This window comes from Bufo bufo, chromosome 5 (genome assembly GCF_905171765.1).
Source record: "Bufo bufo chromosome 5, aBufBuf1.1, whole genome shotgun sequence".
In the NCBI taxonomy this organism is placed as follows: Eukaryota; Metazoa; Chordata; class Amphibia; order Anura; family Bufonidae; genus Bufo; species Bufo bufo.
Window position 1 is genome coordinate 120983416 of NC_053393.1, and position 20987 is coordinate 121004402.

General features: G+C 41.9%; 1 protein-coding gene and 1 long non-coding RNA gene across 2 annotated transcripts in view; both read left to right on the top strand.

Moving 5' to 3' along the window:
* Positions 1-2893, top strand: part of TTPA (alpha tocopherol transfer protein) — a 45312-nt gene extending 42419 nt beyond the window's left edge. Inside the window, exons 4-5 of the mRNA XM_040432357.1 lie at positions 2255-2365; positions 2459-2893. Coding sequence (XP_040288291.1) covers positions 2255-2365; positions 2459-2632 — 285 coding nt within the window. The 3' untranslated portion in view covers positions 2633-2893. The remainder of the gene's footprint in view (positions 1-2254; positions 2366-2458) is intronic.
* A 1834-nt stretch (positions 2894-4727) lies between these two features.
* On the top strand, positions 4728-6736 carry LOC121001144. Its single transcript, XR_005778989.1, has 2 exons — positions 4728-5080; positions 6435-6736. It is a non-coding gene; the product is annotated as an uncharacterized LOC121001144 (long non-coding RNA).
* Positions 6737-20987: the final 14251 nt, after the last annotated feature.

Below are 20987 nucleotides of genomic sequence, written 5' to 3' on the forward strand. Positions count from 1 at the left end.
GAAGATACATAATGTATTTCACAGTTTGAGGTTTCCAGAATTGTGGACTCTCGCATTGTCCTCGGTTCTCTTCAGTACCTCGTTCATTGGAAGGGTTATGGTCCTGAGGAGAGGATGTGGGTTCCGGTGTCGGACATTAAAGCCACTCGCCTCATCAGGGCATTTCATAGGGCTCATCCTGAGAAGGTGGGTCCTGGGTGTCCGGAGTCCACCCGTAGAGGGGGGGGGTACTGTCACTACCAGAGCTTTGGGACGTTCTCACAGCTCTGTTTCTCCACCCCTATGATGATGTCACTGCTAGAGCTGGGAGGAGTTCTCACTGCTCTGTTTACTTTTGGTTTCCTTCCTCCCAGCTGTTCCTCATGCGTTTGATTTCCCTCTCTTTATATCACCCCTCCTCCTATTGTAGGGCGTGGATTATAGTTCTCATTTCAGTTGTAGCTCTTGCTTTAGTATCTTCACTTGTAGCTATCAGTTCACTGGACCTGTGTTCTGCTGCAGCAAGCACTCCGGATATTGCCAGCTGTCCTTGGATCCATCTTCTCTGCGGCTGCAACACCTTCAGCTAAGTGTACAGACATTGTTGTGTACCTGATTATTTTCTGACTGGATCTGAGGTGGCCACGGTTCCCTCCATATAATGAGTAGGGCACCGGTGGCCGTGCCCCTTCCACTATTGTAGGGGTTACAGTGGTCATCAGTCTTAGGCACGTGGGCATGCCTCGTTCTGCCATTTGGATCCGGGCATGTGCTTTAGCAGCATAGGGAGAGCTTTGAGGGTCTGACAGGGGTCACCCTTTATCCTCCCTAGTTTGGGTCCGGTCAGTAGCTCTTTTACTGTGTATACTATTGTTGCTCACATACAGCCGTGACACTCAGGTAGTGAAGCATCTGCAGCCTGTAGTCGGCCAAACAAGCATGTGTTTTCAGTAGGAATTTGGGGAGGAAGTGTCACGACGGACGAACACTTAGTACAAAAGATAACACACCAACCAGGCTCTGGAGGAGAGACAGGGGAGGGGTCACCTCCTAGCTTATTCCTGACCTCTTTCCCTGCACTGCTCAGCCCACAGCAGACCTTGAAGGTAGGTGTGCTGTGTCCTCCAGCCTGGGCTAACAAAACCCTGAACTCCCTAAGATGGTGAAGTGGGGAGATAGGAGCAGTCAGCTCGCACAGAACCTGGATGGAATAGAAGACACAAACAACTGAACTAGAAATGACACTTATCTCTGAGAGCAGGAACTGACGGCCAACCTTCCCTCCAAGCTTCCCAGACCAGAATGAACAGTATAATCCGCTCAGGGCACTGGGCAGTGTGCTATTTAAACTAAAGACCCCATCCAGTGCACCTGATGAGAGGCGGATCCAGAATGGCTCCAAAGCAACACTAAACTCGTGCTGCTATCCTGCCTGACCTCCGCACATCGTCAAAGTGGGGCATGACAGGAAGCTGCTGACAGACATCAGGTAGTTGAAATCCAACTTGCCTGATCCTGACCTACCCAGACATCTGCTGTTGTGGGAAAGTCAGAAGGTTCCCACTAGGGGTCTCACTTCCACCTAATTTGCTGTCCACTACTTGTTGTCAAGCAAGATCTATCCCTAGTAACAGAGACACCGAAGATGGCACACAGGAAATAGGGGGCGTTTTAGATCTAGCTGAGATCCTGAGCCTGATAAAAGAACTGCTTATACACAGCTTTTGAAGATTATAGGAGACTCCTTAGTGTCTGTAAGTCAGATATCCTCCCCTGCATATCTGTTCTGTGAGCACCAATGCTGAAAACAAATATAATGGGAAGTAAGGGAAAGGATATCACAGCAGTACAGTACTGGCAACTTTCACAGAAGGGAGGTTCCCACTGCTTCTGAGTGGAATGCATCTAACTGTGCAGCTGAAACTGAGAATAAGACAGATAATATGGCTGAAATAGACTTTAGGGAAGTCCAAACTTAACTGTTCCTTCACAGTTATGACTGTACAAAGAAGCACAGCCATTAAGCAAACTTTTTTTGAAAATTCAGGTACAGTACGCTTTAAAACTGCAGAGAAGTAATCAAAGATTAGCAAGGATGTATTAGGTGAGTAATATTATTATTTTTGGTCAATCTATCCCCTTAAAGCTGAGTACTTAAATGATGAAAAACAAGAAAGCAGGGTAGCAAAAGTGTCCAGTGCTAAATGAATGTGCCTTGATAAAAGGATATACTGTATGCTTAACATTTTGTGATCATATCTGTCTGTTCTGTCAGGACTCTTTCCCGCTTAAAGTCCGAGGGATACATCTAATAAACGAGCCTCTCTTCTTCTATCCTGTATATTCATTGATCAAGCCGTTTCTTCCTGAAAAGATCAGACAAAGGGTAAGTGAGCTCAAATGGCACTGTAACGGATGCTGTATGGTTGTCTCATTTCAACATTGTCATCATATATCATCTCTTTCCATGTTCTTTCAGATCCACCTGCATGGTTGTTACTACATGGAAACTCTTCACCAGCACTTTGCAGAGAATATCCTTCCTCCAGAATATGGAGGGACGGGGCCATCAATGATTGACCTTTGTAAAGAGTGGACTGACCACATCATGAACTGTGAAGACTACCTGCTCAGTATATCTGAGCATGCATAGTCTCTGTCTTCTACATAGATGATATACTTGAAAATCATACACAATTGTGAAGATTCAGAAGAAGACGCGGAGACACATCATGTTCTCAGGTGCTCTACTCTGTAAGAGTAATACATTCACGGCAGTGGACTGATGTTCCCTGGGCTAGGGTGGACATTTCCAGCACGTAAAGCCACAGTGCCATATATAACATTCTATTGTGTCTTGGGAAACAAATATTCAGAGCATATCCATAAGATATTCTTTAAATGTCTAATCGCTGCAGACAGTGTTCGCCGACAAACACATGCGTTCTGCCATCTTTATTCCCAAGCCCGGCGATGCAGAGGTAAGCCCGATGAAGGCTGCTCTCGGAACTGCCTGCTCCCGGTGACCGCATGTGTTTCAGAGCGGCTCGCGGCGCAGGCACAGGTAAGGACTTACCTCTGCATCGCAAAGATGGCAGATCGCATGTGTTCGTCGGCGAACACTGCGAACTGGCCATCATTGGCTGCAGGTCCTACCTCTGGACATGGAAAGGAGGTCACTGGTCCTATCCTGTCTCACCGGGTCCCACTGATCTCCGCAACCATGCCAAGTGGCCAGGGTTATGGAACCAACGAAGCCTACTGGGCTACACTGTTTCTGTAACTGTCAAAGGAGTGAATGGAAGTAATTGAACTGTCACCGCAAAATGCAGTGCAATCTGCAGGCAGTATGTTATAGAGCAGGAGGAGCTGAGCAGACTGATGTATAGTTTTGGATACGTAGAACTACAGGTAACAGCACTCTGCTAGTCAATTGCGCAAAGATATAAGCAAACACTAAAAGAATAAATGCTTGGGGGTCATACTTACTGCAAATGCAGCTAGAAGCTTTTTGCGAATATAATTGATCAAAAATATTTCGGGCCCATCTACCGGTGCACCTGCGTTCTTATATTCACTTATTGTGGAGGTGCTGGTTCGTTTATTTTTTCCCCATTGTCACTGCCACTAGGGGAGTGGCTCCCCCTGGTGGTGAGATTGAACCATGCACCACCAGCCCATTTACCATGTGCTTTTAATTAGATAGCTTGTACAGCTGTATTCTACCCAGCCCATACTGCAGGCTGACAACCTGGGAGAGGCATGTGTAGGATGCAGCTTGGTACTACTTTGCCCAGATTGTAGGCTGTAAGCCCAGGAGAGGCATGTCAGAGTAGGACCCATCTGATTAGAAGCGACCTTGACGACCGGTAGATGGGCCCGAAATATTTTTGATCAATTATATTCGCAAAAAGCTTCTAGCTGCATTTGCAGTAAGTATGACCCCCAAGCATTTATTCTTTTAGTGTTTGCTTATATCTTTGCGCAATTGACTAGCAGAGTGCTGTTACCTGTAGTTCTACGTATCCAAGTGTGTTTTAGCCAAGGTAGCGTGCACCTGCGTTCTTATATTTACTTATTGTGGAGGTGCTGGTTCGTTTATTTTTTCCCCTGATGTATAGTTTTGTGAGAAAAGATTCAGTAAAACTTGTGATTTTTACATTTATATCTCTGCTCATTCTGACTTCACTTGCACACAGGGGAGGTGTTATCAGCAATATATATAGCATTCTCTGTGTAAATGTGTATACATAGTCACTGATAGTTTACATGGGTGAAGTGTTATTAACGATTAATAGCATTCTCTGTGTAACGGGGGATTTAGGGTACTTTCACACTAGCGTTTTTCTTTTCCGGCACTGAGTTCCGTCAAAAGGGCTCAATGCCGGAAAAGAACTGATCAGTTTTATCCCCATGCATTCTGAATGGAGAGTAATCAGTTCAGGATGCTTCAGGATGTCTTCAGTTCAGTCATTTTGACTGATCAGGCAAAAGATAAAACCGCAGCATGCTACGAATGTCGGATCCAGCATTTTTTTCCATAGGAATGTATTAGTGCCGGATCCGGCATTCAAAATACTGCAATGCCTGATCCGTCCTTCCTGTCTACGCAAGCGCAGAGCGAAAAAAAGGTGAAAAATATAAATGCCGGATCCGTTTTGCCGGATGACACCGGAAAGACGGATCCGGCATTTCAATGCATTTTTCTGACTGATCAGGCATTTTTAAGACTGATCAGGATCCTGATCAGTCTTACAAATGCCATCAGTTGGCATACGTTTTGCCGGCGACGGAACTGCTTGCTGGATCACTCTGCCGCAAGTGTGAAAGTACCCTTTGACAAACCAATAATCGTCCAGATTATCGGGAACAACCGTTCCTGCAAACGCTTGTTCCCCTTAATCTGGCCATCTAAATGTGCCGCCGATCACCAGATGAACGAGGAAAATGCTCGTTCATCGAGTGATCCTGTCGTTCGTGCAGGTACAGTTTGTTGTCTCTGTTCTAGTGACAGGTGCGGGTCCCAGAGGTGGGACTCACAACTATCAGACATTGGTAGCATATCCTAGCGATATGCCACCAATGTATGAGATGGTTTTAAGTAGGGCTGCACGATAAATCAAAAAAATAATCGAATCGCGATAATCGGCAAATGCGATATGGCGATTTGGCCGACCCGAAAATGCCGCGATTATATATGAAGGGGCCCCGCGCACATAACTGGCTTTATGTGTAAAGTATTTTACTAGTGTGTGAAACAATCTCTCTCCTATTGATAACAGGTCCAGCCTCTGTACTCACTGTCACGATGAATGCACTGCAGCTAGCGGGCCGGCCGGCGCGTGACTGACGTCACTTAGTAACGCTCCTGCTTCCTGAAGTGGGAGGAGCGTTACTAAGTGACGTCAGTCACGCGCCGGCTGGCCAGCTCGCTCCCGCTCACTGTAGTGCATTCATAGTGACAGTGAGTACAGAGGCGGCTATGTTATCAATAGGAGAGAGCTTGTTTCACACACTAGTAAAATACTTAACACAAAGACAGTTATGTGCGCAGTTTAGGACACATGAGGGGACACATAGGGCCATGAGGGGGACCAGCATAAGATGTTATATGTCTTATGCTGGCCCCCCTCATGGCCCAATGTGTCATAGCACACATCCCCTATAACAGCGTCCTCCACAGATCCACCCCATAACAGTGCCATCCACAGGTCCCCATAAGTGTCCTCCACAGATCCCCCATAACACTGTCCTCCACAGATCCCCCATAACAGCGTCCTCCACAGATCCCCCACATAACAGCGTCCTCCACAGATCCCCCAGAACAGCGTCCTCCACAGATCCCCCACATAACGCCGTCCTCCACAGATCCCCCACATAACAGCATCATCCACAGATCCCCCATAACAGCGTCATCCACAGATCCCCCACATAACAGCGTCATCCACAGATCCCCCACATAACAGCGTCATCCACAGATCCCCCACATAACAGCGTCATCCACAGATCCCCCACATAACAGCGTCATCCACAGATCCCCCACATAACAGCGTCATCCACAGATCCCCCACATAACAGCGTCATCCACAGATCCCCCACAACACAGCGTCCTCCACAGATCCCCCACAACACAGCGTCCTCCACAGATCCCCCACAACACAGCGTCCTCCACAGATCCCCCACAACACAGCGTCCTCCACAGATCCCCCACAACACAGCGTCCTCCACAGATCCCCCACAACACAGCGTCCTCCACAGATCCCCCACAACACAGCGTCCTCCACAGATCCCCCATAACTATGTCATACCCAGCCGCGTCAGCGGCTCATATGGGAAAATCCAAGCAAATAGACCTCTAGCACAATTCCCTAAAAATATCGCATCGCACATCATTATCGCAATTTTTAGGGCCCTAATCGCACAAAATTCCCATAGCGTGCAGCCCTAGTTTTAAGGTATAAATTATACATTTTACTGAATCTTTTCCCACAATACTATATATCAATTTGCTCAGCAGATCACACTGCATTTTGTGGGGACACGTTCTCTTTAACTGTGAAATGTGAAAATAGTTGTACTGCACATATAGGTCATTTAATTTGCTTTTATAATTGATGTTTGTACCTCTATGTGTCCCTTTATTTTTTTAATGAAGCAATACTGTATTTTTATAATTGAGCAATAAAGTTTTTAATGCTTGACAATATTTAAAATGTTTTGGGAAAAAGGTAGAAATAAAGGTCTGTCCACATCTGCATCAGAAGATGTTAGAAGCTTATTTTCAGGATTTCATCACTTTCGATGGAAAATGCTGTTAAAGTGACAGACACTATGGTAGAAGCTGATGGATCCGGCACAAAGCAGATGATAGCAGAGTTTAGACACTGCAGAAGATAAATGCTGAGAGACATTAGCAAATGATGAGCAAATCACTTCTAGCAAAACAAATTCGGATCCGGAGGCATGGAACAGAGAAGCGATACCTTCACTTCCAGGTGTACCCAGACATCAGCGGTGCATGCACAGTCGGTGTCCGTGCCACTCATTTAGTAGCAGCAGATCCTCTGATACCGAGAGCAGCAGCACCTACAAGAGACTGACAGGACTAGGCAAGATGTCTGACCCTGTCAATCAAGGGAGAGTTTTCTTGAGCAGAGAGGCCAGAACCCAGAAGACTGATTTTAAAGGGAACCTGTCACCAGGATTTTGTGTATAAAGCTGAGGACATGGGTTGCTAGATGGCTGCTAGCACATCCGCAATATCCAGTCCCCATAGCTCTGTGTGCTTTTATTGTGTATAAAAACCGATTTGATACATATGCAAATTAACCTGAGATGAGTCCTGTCCCTGACTCACCTCACATACAGGACTCATCTCAGGTTAATTTACATATCAAATCGTTTTTTTCCCCACAATAAAAGCACACAGAGCTATGGGGACTGGATATTGCGGATGTGCTAGCGGCCATCTAGCAACCCATGTCCTCAGCTCTATACCCAAAATCCTGGTGACAGGTTCCCTTTAAACTAATTCAATCAGTTAGAATCTATTTGCTCATCTCATCTTTTTGTAAAATGTACGTCCACATTTTATTGTTGCTCCAGTGTTCTTAAAATGAATCATGAAGCAATTTTGCAAACAATTCATCTTGATTAAAAATATTTTTTAACAAAAACAAATCTTTTGCTTTGTGTCTACAGTTTCTGTGTGTCTCCACAGTTACAGACTACAAACAAACATTGGGTAGTCTGATCCTCCTCGCTTCCTTCCATCTATCTGCCAACTATCTAAGCTACATTTGGTCCCCATTGCAAAATATTTATTGGGTCCCTTGTGGTGGCAGAGGGGTGTTATTCCGGTTTCTTGATCGGGTGCAAAATCAGGCCAGTGTGAACCAGCACCATGGTCCAATTCAATACAGCGAAAAAAAGCCAACAGCACACCATGGAGTTCAAAGAAACACGTGCGGTTTATTCACCCAGTGTCATGTAGCAGCGACTTTTTTAACCGCTTGTTGCGGTCTTTCTCAAGCTATGAGAAAGCTTGAGAAAGACTGCAACAAGCGGTTGAAACATCGCTGCTACATGACACTGGGTGAATAAACCGCACGTGTTTCTTTTAACTCCATGGTGTGCTGCTGGCTTTTTTTCGCTATATAAATATCAATATCAGATCAGTGGGAGTCCAACACCCACATCACTACTGATCAGCTGTTTAAAGTGGCCATGATGCATTCTCCTTAATGATTACCTGCACACCGTATACATTGTAGCAGCAGGTGCCATGGTCGCTTCTAAAAGATGATCGGCAGGGGTGCAGGTAGTCTGAACCCCATGATCTGATAATGATTGACCTAGCCTCAGGATAGATCATTAATATTATGAAACAAGAATACCCCTTTAATCCCCTTCAGCCATCAGGGCACTGGTGTGACTTGTTCCGCTACACCCACTATAGCTACTCTCTTGATATACTGTCTGCAGTTTGGATACATAGCTTTTACTGGTTTTATCTATATTGGCTAATGAAAGACTACAGCTAATGGATATAGTAATGGGACCAGAATGGTGTAATGTTGGCAGAAGGAGAGCACACAATCACAAAGACTTAAGGTTTCAAGCTTCTTGGCTGTGCTGACAAAGCTATACCTGGGCTCTACATCTAACTACCCATAACTTCACACACACATTAGCCCATAATCACTGTAAACATTTCGGATGATAGGTCATTACCCTGTGGCAGGAGCAGCACTATGAAGTTCTTTTTGCGCTGTGGCATTAGAAGAATTTTGATATCTCTGACTTTTAGTCTAATCAGACTGTCTATTACTCTAGCGCCGTTCTATGGAAACAGTAGGTTTAAAGAGCACACCAAATACTTGAAATAACTTCTTTATTAACTTCAACTTTTCTTCATATATAACACTGCCGCCTCCGCAGCAGATAGTCCGTGTACAAAACACGTGTTGAATAAAGTACCACAAATGTTGGTATGCATAAGATGGTGGTTCAACTGTTCAATCAACATAAAATGGTGGATATATTTCTCTCTTCAGTATCTGTACTCTCACTTTAAGTTATTTAAGCACTTTATGATCTCTCTGAGAGGTACATCTGAGGTCTAACTAATAGTTCTACTTGCTCTACTTGGTTTACAGTTTGCTCTATACAATTGCTTATGATCTGGTATGAACAGTTCGCAGTTTGTATGGTGGAACTGTAAGTAAACATACATAATATGTTTATTTTTAACAGTTTGGACAAGGTGATGTTTGTTATGTTTTTTAATTGTTTGCATATTTTTATATAAGAAATGGGGTGATTTTAATTTTTTTATATATTTGTTTTTTATAATTGCAAATTTTTTTTTACTGTATTTTTTTGTCTCCTAAGGGGGAGGGACTTTGACAATGAACATAATAACAATATTCTTACATAAAAAAGCCATTCTTGAAGAGGACCCGTCATCCTCTTCTGAGGATCCCCTCTGACGTCACTGACCCTGCCTCCGCCTCCCCAGCTTTAGATAGCGCGCGCTCACACACGTGGTGAGCGGCGCCATACACAGCAGCACGCACCAGAGGGAGTCTCCAGGTAAGCTGTCTACCAGCTTTGTATAGTACACATTAATGCCAGCTTTGCATTACACCAATTATTAATGTCTTCTGCTGCCAGCCATCAGTTATATATTTATTTATTTATACACTTCTTTCTGCAGCCATCTGGCCAGTCTTGCTGTTGGCGTCCCCAAGGTAAACCCCACATTTTCTCTTTCCAGTACAAACTAACACCATAAAGCATAGACTGGCTCAATGAATAATTAAAGGCATAGACTGGGTTAATGAGTCTTAGAAGTACCACTAATTTACTCAATACCTGCATCCCACTCCCCACAATCTACTATACGTTGCTATACTATATAAGCACCATGCCCTACCATATCAGGGACATCAGGATGATTTTAATACATATCACGGCCCAGCAATTGGACTTCTTTTATGCCACTTATATATACATACATATATATATATATATATATATATATTTTATGATAACGTTGTTCAGTTAGGACATATTGGAGTACGCTAATTTTATGCTAGCAGAATTTATTAAAATGCTCTTTTGCTGAGCATTTATCACTAGGTTTACCAGTGGCCCATGACGTGTAATATTTAACGTGTAATATCTAACATTCATTGATTTTATTTCAATTGATTCATTTATTTTATCTGTGTTTTATTCTCCTCTATGTATCACAGTCCTCCTTTTTTATGTATATACATTTCCCTCTAATTATGTGGGGATCCATTTGGCTTCGGCTTTCTTGTTGTATCTTTTTAGACTTGAGAAAGGAGTTATAAACTCTGAAACGCGTTGTCCATTGAACAATAAATAGCAATTATACCAAAAGTCCCCGAATCGAGGTCGTTTTTGTGCGCCAAAGAAGTACCCACACAGTGTGCTAGCACACAAACCATTCATCACGTCTGTTTTAGTAACTATTTGCATCCCTCGTGCAATAACAATCACATTTTAACTCTGTGCTGTGCCATTTCCTCTGTTATGTCTACTAGAAGTTTATGAATAAAATCCGAACTGGGCACCCCCTTCCACTGATTAACACCCAGTTGGGGATTAATTCTTAAACTTCTACTTGGAATATTAGAGGAATGGTACAGCGTGGAGTCATAAGAAAAGATGATTCAAAATGGTCATTTAATGTGGAATACAATTTTCTAAAACAGACATGTCAAGAGTGGTGACAGGTGTTCTAAGACATCATTATGACATTATTATGTTTGCATCATCATGCTTTAAAATAATCATTTAAGGTAGCTGTAATTTTGTAATATACCGGTATTGGATTTACCTTTATTGCTCCTATCTTCTGTTCAGGCTGTGGTGACATGACCATGTCCATGCGGCTCTTTCTCATTTCCTGTGACGTTATGTCCATGGGTACAGGGGCAAGAGAGAACAGTAGGAACCACATATGGCATTCCCATAAACAGAAGCTAAATATAAGAATTGCAGTAGCACCATTCTAAAAGCATGGGAGCTAAACATGCAGTGACGATCCATGGTCCCCATAGGAAAATACAAGTACAGAGGTAACTTGCAGTTTTACCTATCAAGCAAGGGTTAAAACTGCACAGCAGGAGCAGTCGCAACAATTCACGCTTTGTGGATGAAGAAAATTAAAGATCATGCTACTTTGCTCCTCTCCAGAATCAGCAGTCCTGCAGTTCAGTGCTCTCCAGTGTCCACCACCAAGATGTCCTGTATCAGTCATACATTGAGGGCTGGAATGATTACAAATCCCCATTCTGCCTGCACCATGCCATTTAAAATCAATTAAAGGGGTATTCTCAACACGCCGTTTAATACTTACCTGCTCCCGGCGCGCTGTCCACTTCCTGGTTTCGGCACTCGGCAGGGGGCGGGCTCCATCTTGATTGATGTCTTCTCCGGGCCGCGCGCTGTACTGAACGCGCACGCCGAGACCGCGCATGCGCCCTGGTGACTTCTTCCTATGAAGTATACTATACTGGCCAGGAAGTATACTATACTGGCCAGGAAGAAATCACCATAGCGCATGCGAGGTCTCGGCGTGCACATTCAGTACAGCGCGTGGCTGGCCGGGAGAAGATAAGAAGCCGTCTGCGCACGCGCGGCCACCGCGATTCCTGAGAAGAGCGGTGGCCGTAACCAGGGGAGACGGAAGACAACAGTCAGGTAAGTATAGGTTTATTTTCTTCTAAGGGGTGGGAATTTGTTAATTAAATATATTTAGAAAAATGATCACTGTTAAATAATTAACAGATTTAACAGTGATCATTAAGATGATAATAGCCCTTTAAGTGAAGAAACAGTGCAGACTACTTTCCATAAAATAAAAAAGGTAAGTTTTAATGCACTAAAGACATCAAGGGGTGTTTCAGTTACACAAAACAACATCCACAGTTTACCTTACTGTAATATATATATCAGATAATGACATCCTGGGTGCATTTGACTCCTCCAGCATAATTGCAATGTGTGACCCACACCCTGTGTTTACATCGTAGACTGACAGGGAGTGTCTGTAGCATCAGCCCTCTGGGTCTCCTTCCCCCCTCAGCTGGAACGACATAGGTCCAAGCAGGGTTGGCAGCCTCATTAGTATTCACTTCAATGCAGTGAATACTTATGAAGCTGTGTTGGATATGGGTTAGGGGAGGAGCCCTCTTCCATTACATAGAATTTTACAAAATAAATTATTTAAAGGCTATGTACACCTTTAGAGGAATTTTTTGTTTATGATTGCATTTTACTAATTTTTGGCTAAAATCATATTTTTAATTGCCCTTTAATAGAATTATTGAGCCATTCTGTCACAAAAGGTTAACTGTTTTTCTGGTACTTTCATTTTTTGCCGGTCATCTAAAAACCCTTACCTCTAAACTACTAAGAGGTCTTAAACACTTGTTGAAGCCACATTTGTATCAGTAAGATAAGGATTGAGCTATAATAAGTGTTTATAAGGCCAGAGAGCTGAAATAAGAGTCAGTCTGCTCCCCAGATGACGGAAAAGACACAAGCACACAGGCAGCTAGTAGAGTATGTCAGCTCTGTACACAAAAAAGGATTCCATATTTTTAATAAAGACCAATTATAAAATGATTTTTAGCTCAAAATAAGTACAATGCAATAATAAAAAAACGGCCCCCAAAAGTATACATATCCTTTAAAGGGAACCTGTCACCGGTTTTTAACCATAAGAATCAGCATTCTGAAATAGTTCTCCCCCACCCTAATCATCCTAGGTTTTTGTTTTTTAAACACCTCCAAGTACTTCTTTTACAGTTCACTTTTTCAATGTAAATTAAATGCTTACCTCATCACTTCCGATTCCTAACCCCACCTCCCATTACATGAGTGACAGAATCTAAAGATCCTACCCTCCTCCCGAACTCACGTCCTAAATCCCGTGCATGTGCAGAACCAGTCATCTCACTCCTCATCTCACACTGATCATATACTGTATACTGCGCAGCTGCGAGACTTGAAAGAGAAGGGGTGGAGATGAGCAACCGTAGAGGGGGAGTCTTATTCGTTTGTGGGTATGGCTGCACTCATCTCTGAAGCATGGAGGAGACAGGACTCATCTAAGGTGCATTTACATATATGGCGGGAACATTTATTTTAGGTTTTTCTCTGAACTGATAGTTCGTTCAGAATTGATTTTAATATCATTATTAATGTATTAAAAAGTATTTATAGAAAAGTGAGTGGATAAATAGGCTTAGAACGTGATGACAGGTTTCCTTTAACAGGTTTCATCAGGATTTGAACTCCAGACCTTCTGTACGTCAGGCAGGTTCTATTACACTACCGATCTGCTCTGTTGGAAAGGCTTAAAAAGGTATTTTCTTCACAAGCATAACACTAAATAGTATATTATTGAAATCAAAGTAAAAAAAAAATCATGCCATCTACCAATCACCATAAATAATATTTTTACTATATTGTACAGCTTATTATGATTACAGGTTTACCAAATACTGTTTTGTGATATCTCATACTAAGGATATTATAAGGGGGCCTCAGACATGTGGGCAGCAGGGTCTGCACACTGAAAGCTCCAGCAACTTGCGTACAGAGTATTTCCTGGTAACAAAATAATTTTGCCTCCCTTTTGGCAAGAGGAAAACATTCAAAAAAATTTCTTTGCTAGTCAAAGTCTAAACGGATGGCTATCCAGTAATTATCAGACTGCTTTATGTGAATGATATGCTTGTCCATACGTACGTTCTTTCCAGCTCAGCCCCCAATGAGATAATTGGGTGTTGTGGCCAGTGTCATTGTCATCAACATCCTCCTGCTCCCCCACCACTGACTCCTCCTTCTCCTCCAATGGCAGCTCCTCCTCCTCCATATAGAACATTCTCCTTGTGTGTGTCCCAACCAGGGGTGCGCCTAGCCTCAGACAAAAATTTAAATGGTGCCCCTCCATGCCAAATTCTCAACCTAACTCCTTTCCCTCCAGCCCTGCTGTTAAAGACATACGTGGAAAACATACAGCACTACATACATACAGCACTACATACCTCTTACATTCAGTGATGTCTCCTTTCATGTAGGCATTCTCTTTCCTCATCTTCTCTATTCCAGTATGAAAAAGAAAAGATATAAAAAAATAAAAAGGTTAGGACAAATCAAGATATATATTAGGGGTGTGCACCCTAAATATATAAGATGACGGGTGCCAGGAAGGTGGATATGAAGCAGGGGGCCTGTGTGGGAAGAGTGTGAAAAATATATTGAAAGGAAGGCAGCCAAAAGGTCAAGGTGTAGCCAGTGCTAACCTACAGAAACGAAATAGAAATTTTGGCATGAACCTGCTCAATAGAGGCTCAATTCGGGAACCATAGAGAACAAGAAGAGACCTCAAAAAAGAGTCATTCATCAGCACCACTCCTTAGTCAAAGTGGTCAAATACCTAAGAAAGGGAAGTGATAGTAGTAGGAGCTCGGTCCCCAGTGGTTGTTAGACAATAGAAAACCGGTTATAGCATGTGAAGGTAGATAGTCATGATATAGACAGTAGTAAATAACAGACCAATCAAAGACAAATCAAAAGTGCAAGAAGAACTCTTGACATGGCTTTAAAAGAAATTACAATATAGATACAATAAAACAAAATAAATATAACTCACCTTACTAGGGAGGATGTCTGTTTGATAAAGCTCAAGACACCTTCAGACAGAGCCCCTCCGGCCGGGTTCGCTTTCAAGATGGTAATAGTGATGGCAGCCAGGAATCCAGCGTCTGATCAATATTCTTTTATTAGGTAAAACTCACGGCACTCAACGTGTTTCGGGGGTCTACAATAGCTCCCTTCTTCAGGAGTAATATCAATAAAACACATACATGAAATGGCAGCTTTTTATACTTTCAAACTGGAGTTGATGTGTTTTAGAAAATGCGGGAAAGTTCAACTGGAAGTGACTTCACTTCCGGTAACAGCGCATACCACTGTGGAGCGCGTTATCAGAGGTAATAATAAAAAATATATACAGTACAGACCAAAAGTTTGGACACACCTTCTCATTCAAAGAGTTTTCTTTATTTTCATGACTATGGAAATTGTAGATTCACACTGAAGGCATCAAAACTATGAATTAAATACATAACAAACAAGTGTGAAACAACTGAAAATATGTCATATTCTAGGTTCTTCAAAGTAGCCACCTTTTGCTTTGATTACTGCTTTGCACACTCTTGGCATTCTCTTGATGAGCTTCAAGAGGTAGTCCCCTGAAATGGTTTTCTCTTCACAGGTGTGCCCTGTCAGGTTTAATAAGTGGGATTTCTTGCCTTATAAATGGGGTTGGGACCATCAGTGGCGTTGAGGAGAAGTCAGGTGGATACACAGCTGATAGTCCTACTGAATAGACTGTTAGAATTTATATTATGGCAAGAAAAAAGCAGCTAAGTAAAGAAAAACGAGTGGCCATCATTACTTTAAGAAATGAAGGTCAGTCAGTCAGCCGAAAAATTGGGAAAACTTTGAAAGTAAGGGCTATTTGACCATGAAGGAGAGTGATGGGGTGCTGCTCCAGATGACCTGGCCTCCACAGTCACCGGACCTGAACCCAATCGAGATGGTTTGGGGTGAGCTGGACCGCAGAGTGAAGGCAAAAGGGCCAACAAGTGCTAAGCATCTCTGGGAACTCCTTCAAGACTGTTGGAAGACCATTTCAGGAGACTACCTCTTGAAGCTCATCAAGAGAATGCCAAGAGTGTGCAAAGCAGTAATCAAAGCAAAAGGTGGCTACTTTAAAGAACCTAGAATATGACATATTTTCAGTTGTTTCACACTTGTTTGTTATGTATATAATTCCACATCTGTTAATTCATAGTTTTGATGCCTTCATAGTCATGAAAATAAAGAAAACTCTTTGAATGAGAAGGTGTGTCCAAACTTTTGGTCTGTACTGTATATGTAAGTAACGGCTAAGGTAATGATAGAGGCCCAGCTGATTTCTATGCTAGCTGGGTGAAATCGGGACCTTGAATAAGGTTTTCAAAATGTCAGAAGGTGCGTAGGGGATGTCAATGTGGACGTCACTTCCGGTGTGCACTCCAGAGTGGAACGCACTCCAGTGCAAGGGGTAGGAAGTTTGCCGCGATAGATGTGCACTCCATGGTGGAACGCAGCAGGCTGCAACTGTCAGAGACACATATAACGTTGGCGGTGCGTTCCACTATGGAATTTAATCACTTCCAGCATCATCTAGTATGTTATGTATTTGACAAATTATAAAGAAAAGTAATAACAAGGGAAAAATTTGGCATTTAGCAATGGAAATATACAATCATTATTTAAATGTACAGTCGTGGCCAAAAGTTTTGAGAATTACATAAATATTGGAAATTGGAAAAGTTGCTGCTTAAGTTTTTATAATAGCAATTTGCATATACTCCAGAATGTTATGAAGAGTGATCAGATGAATTGCATAGTCCTTCTTTGCCATGAAAATTAACTTAATCCCCAAAAAAACTTTCCACTGTATTTCATTGCTGTCATTAAAGGACCTGCTGAGATCATTTCAGTAATCGTCTTGTTAACTCAGGTCAGAATGTTGACGAGCACAAGGCTGGAGATCATTATGTCAGGCTGATTGGATTGAAATGGCAGACTTGACATGTTAAAAGGAGGGTGATGCTTGAAAAAATTGTTCTTCCATTGTTAACCATGGTGACCTGCAAAGAAACGCGTGCAGCCATCATTGCGTTGCATAAAAATGGCATCACAGGCAAGGATATTGTGGCTACTAAGATTGCACCTCAATCAACAATTTATAGGATCATCAAGAACTTCAAGGAAAGAGGTTCAATTCTTGTTAAGAAGGCTTCAGGGCGTCCAAGAAAGTCCAGCAAGCGCCAGGATCGTCTCCTAAAGAGGATTCAGCTGCGGGATCGGAGTGCCACCAGTGCAGAGCTTGCTCAGGAATGGCAGCAGGCAAGTGTGAGCGCATCTGCACGCACAGTGAGGCGAAGACTTTTGGAAGATGGCCTGGTGTCAAGGAGGGTAGCAAAGAAGCCACTTCTCTCCAAAAAAAACATCAGGGACAGATTGATCTTCTGCAGAAAGTATGGTGAATGGACTGCTGAGGACTGGGGCAAAGTCATATTCTCCGATGAAGCCTCTTTCCGATTGTTTGGGGCATCTGGAAAAAGGCTTGTCCGGAGAAGAAAAGGTGAGCGCTACCATCAGTCCTGTGTCATGCCAACAGTAAAGCATCCTGAGACCATTAATGTGTAGGGTTGCTTCTCATCCAAGGGAGTGGGCTCACTCACAATTTTGCCCAAAAACACAGCCATGAATAAAGAATGGTACCAAAACACCCTCCAACAGCAACCTCTTCCAACAATCCAACAACAGTTTGGTGAAGAACAATGCATTTTCCAGCACGATGGAGCACCGTGCCATAAGGCAAAAGTGATAACTAAGTGGCTCGAGGACCAAAACGTTGACATTTTGGGTCAATGGCCTGGAAACTCCCCAGATCTTAATCCCATTGAGAACTTGTGGTCAATCCTCAAGAGGTGGGTGGACAACCAAAAACCCACTAATTCTGACAAACTCCAAGAAGTGATTATGAAAGAATGGGTTGCTATCAGTCAGTAATTGGCCCAGAAGTTGATTGAGAGCATGCCCAGTCGAATTGCAGAGGTCCTGAAAAAGAAGGGCCAACACTGAAAATACTGACTCTTTGCATAAATGTCGTGTAATTGTCGATAAAAGCCTTTAAAACGTATGAAGTGCGTGTAATTATATTTCACTACATCACAGAAACAACTGAAACAAAGATCTAAAAGCAGTTTAGCAGCAAACTTTGTGAAAACTAATATTTGTGTCATTCTCAAAACTTTTGGCCACGACTGTACTATGTGGTTTAATACAGTTTATATAATTAATATGATATAAAGGGGAAGATGCTGAATAAAAATCTTTGCCAAATCCCTAAATATCATGAAATACTCTATCATGTAAAACTTTGAAGTAAACAATATAAGAGGTACAGTATTTATACATATATAAAATATATAAAATCTGCTCCTTTAAAATATATCAATCAATTAGGTCAATAGATATATAAATATGTCAATATGTTAAAAAAATATAAAAAAATATAAAATATACAAATATAAAACAATAATGAAGCCAAAAAATATAATAAATAATAAATGATAAGAGAGGGTATAAGAATAAAATGTATGTATGTATATATATGAATACACAGCCAAATCTATATATATTGGAAGGTGTGAACTAAATGGATCAATTGTTAGTGTATTCCAGTGACTCATTTAGGTCAAAAGGTGTTAGGGTGTTTAGGCAAAAAATCCAAAACATTTCTTTCCGGCATAACAATTGATAGGATTGTGGTGCCCATTCAATCGGGGTCACTTGTAGGGAGGTAGGATCTCCATTGTGGGACAGTGCTAAGTGATGCGAGATGCTATGGGTTATTACTTTCCTCGTGATGTTTGAACAGTGTTCGTTCATTCTCTCCCTTAATGTTTGGGTGGTGCATCCTACATAGAATAGCTTACAGGGGCATTGTAACAAATCCATCCTGTGACAGATGTTTATAGTCACTTCATTGTGGGGAACTACAACCTCTTTCGTATTATGTGTGATAATGGTGCAACATTTGCACCGCCTGATTTTGCACTTGTAGGCCCCTATATCTTGCTGTTTTGGGTTGTGCTTCATGACAGTCTTAAATTTTGGACAGGAAGGAACTAATACGTTTTTTAGTGTCTTGGCTCTACGGAAAATAATGGTGGAGGCTGGAGGGATAATTTTTCCCAAGATAGGTTCTTTTAATAGAACCTCCCAGTTTTTTGCTAGAATGATTCTGATCCGAGAGTGGTAGTTGAATGTAGTAATTAGACTGAGCTGGTGGGCTTCTTTTTTTGGCTCATTCCCTTCAGATCTGTTTTTGGTACTGTCACGTGGTAACAGACTCTCCTTCTGAGAGACTTTGAGAATTCTCTTTGTGGATTCTTCCAAAAGTCTTCTTGGATACCCTTTATTTTTGAAAGAGTTGAAAGACTCTTTTGGTAATCCTTCTCTGAAGAATACCAAAAACATCAACAAAAGTAAAAACAACATAAGTGATCACACTAATAAGTTTGAAAAAATAATTTTAACCATGTTGAACAGTTGGCCCTTAAAAAACTGATGGAAAATAAAAAGATAGTGGTAAAAAATGCAGATAAGGGAGGAGGTGTGGTGATTATGGAATCTGATTACTACGTAAAAGAGTTCAGAGAACACTGTCCGATCAGGACTACTACAAAAACATCAAAGAGGATCCGACAAAGATCTTAAAAAAATCACTTTTTGAATTAGTAGACTTGGTATATGAACATGGGATTATTGACAATAAGGAAAGAGCCGTTCTAAAAATCCTACATCTATCCATATCTCGATTATACTTTTTACCAAAAATTCATAAATCCCTTACTAATCCTCCCAGTAGACCTATAATCTCTGGAATAGGCTGCCTTACCTCTACTCTGTCAGCATATGTAGATAGTTTTCTACAAAAGTACATCCCTCTACTTCCCTCTTATCTAAGGGATACTTCTCACCTTATTCAATCACTTGAGCCTTTCACATGGGAAGACAATTATTTATGGGTGACAATAGACGTTTCTTCCCTATACAGTAATATTAGGCATGACCTAGGGCTTATGGCTATATCTCTTACCCTTACCAAAGACCCACTTATGCCAGAATCCCAAAAACAATTAATCCTCGATGCCATCAACTTCATCCTCCATCACAATTATTTTGTCTTTAATGTCACCTATTACATTCAGACAAACGGTACTGCTATGGGGACAAAATTTGCCACGTCGTATGCAAATTTATTTATGGGTATCTTCAAAGAAAAATTCAGACTTTTAACACATCCCAAAATTAAATTTTACCGTAGGTATATCGACAATATAATTTTTATATGGCAGGGTGAGAGATAGTCATTATTCAGTCATTAAACTCTAACGACTAGAACCTATCCTTCACCTTAGAACATAATCCGGTTGAGATAGTTTTTCTAGATCTACATCTTAGCACCCACAACAGAAAGATCTCCACTAAGACACATTTCAAGAGCGTAGATGCTAATAGTTACCTAGATTACAGTAGCTGCCACCAACAAAATATTCCATTTAGCCAAATAAAGCGCATTAGGAGAAATTGTTCTGACAACCGGATAATGAGGAACCAAATAGATACGTTTAAGAATAGATTTAAAGATAAAGGGTATCCAAGAAGACTTTTGGAAGAATCCACAAATAGAATTCTCAAAGTCTCTCAGAAGGAGAGTCTCTTAGCACGCGACAGTATCAAAAACAGATCTGAAGGGAATGAGCCAAAAAAAGAAGCCCACCAGCTCAGTCTAATTACTACATTCAACTCCCAACACTCTAGGATCAGAAACATTCTAGCAAAAAACTGGGCGGTTCTATTAAAAGACATTGTCTTGGTAAAAATTATCCCTCCAGCCCCCACCATTATTTTCCGTAGAGCCAAGACACTAAAAAACGTATTAGTTCCTTCCTGTCCCAAATTTAAGACTGTCATCAAGCACAACCCAAAACAGCAAGATATAGGGGCCTACAAGTGCAAAATCAGGAGGTGCAAATGTTGCACCATTATCACGCATATTACGAAAGAGGTTGTAGTTCCACACAATTAAGTGACTATAAACATCCGTAACAGGCAGGATTGCGGGACCACCAATGTCGTATATTTGTTACAATGCCCATGTAAGCTATTCTATGTAGGACGCACCACCCAGATATTAAGGAAGACAATGAACAAACACCGTTCAAACATCACGAGGAAAGTAATGACCCATAGCGTCTCGCGTCACTTCGCACTGTCCCACAATGGAGATCCTACCTCCCTACAAGTGACCCCGATTGAATGGGCACCACAAT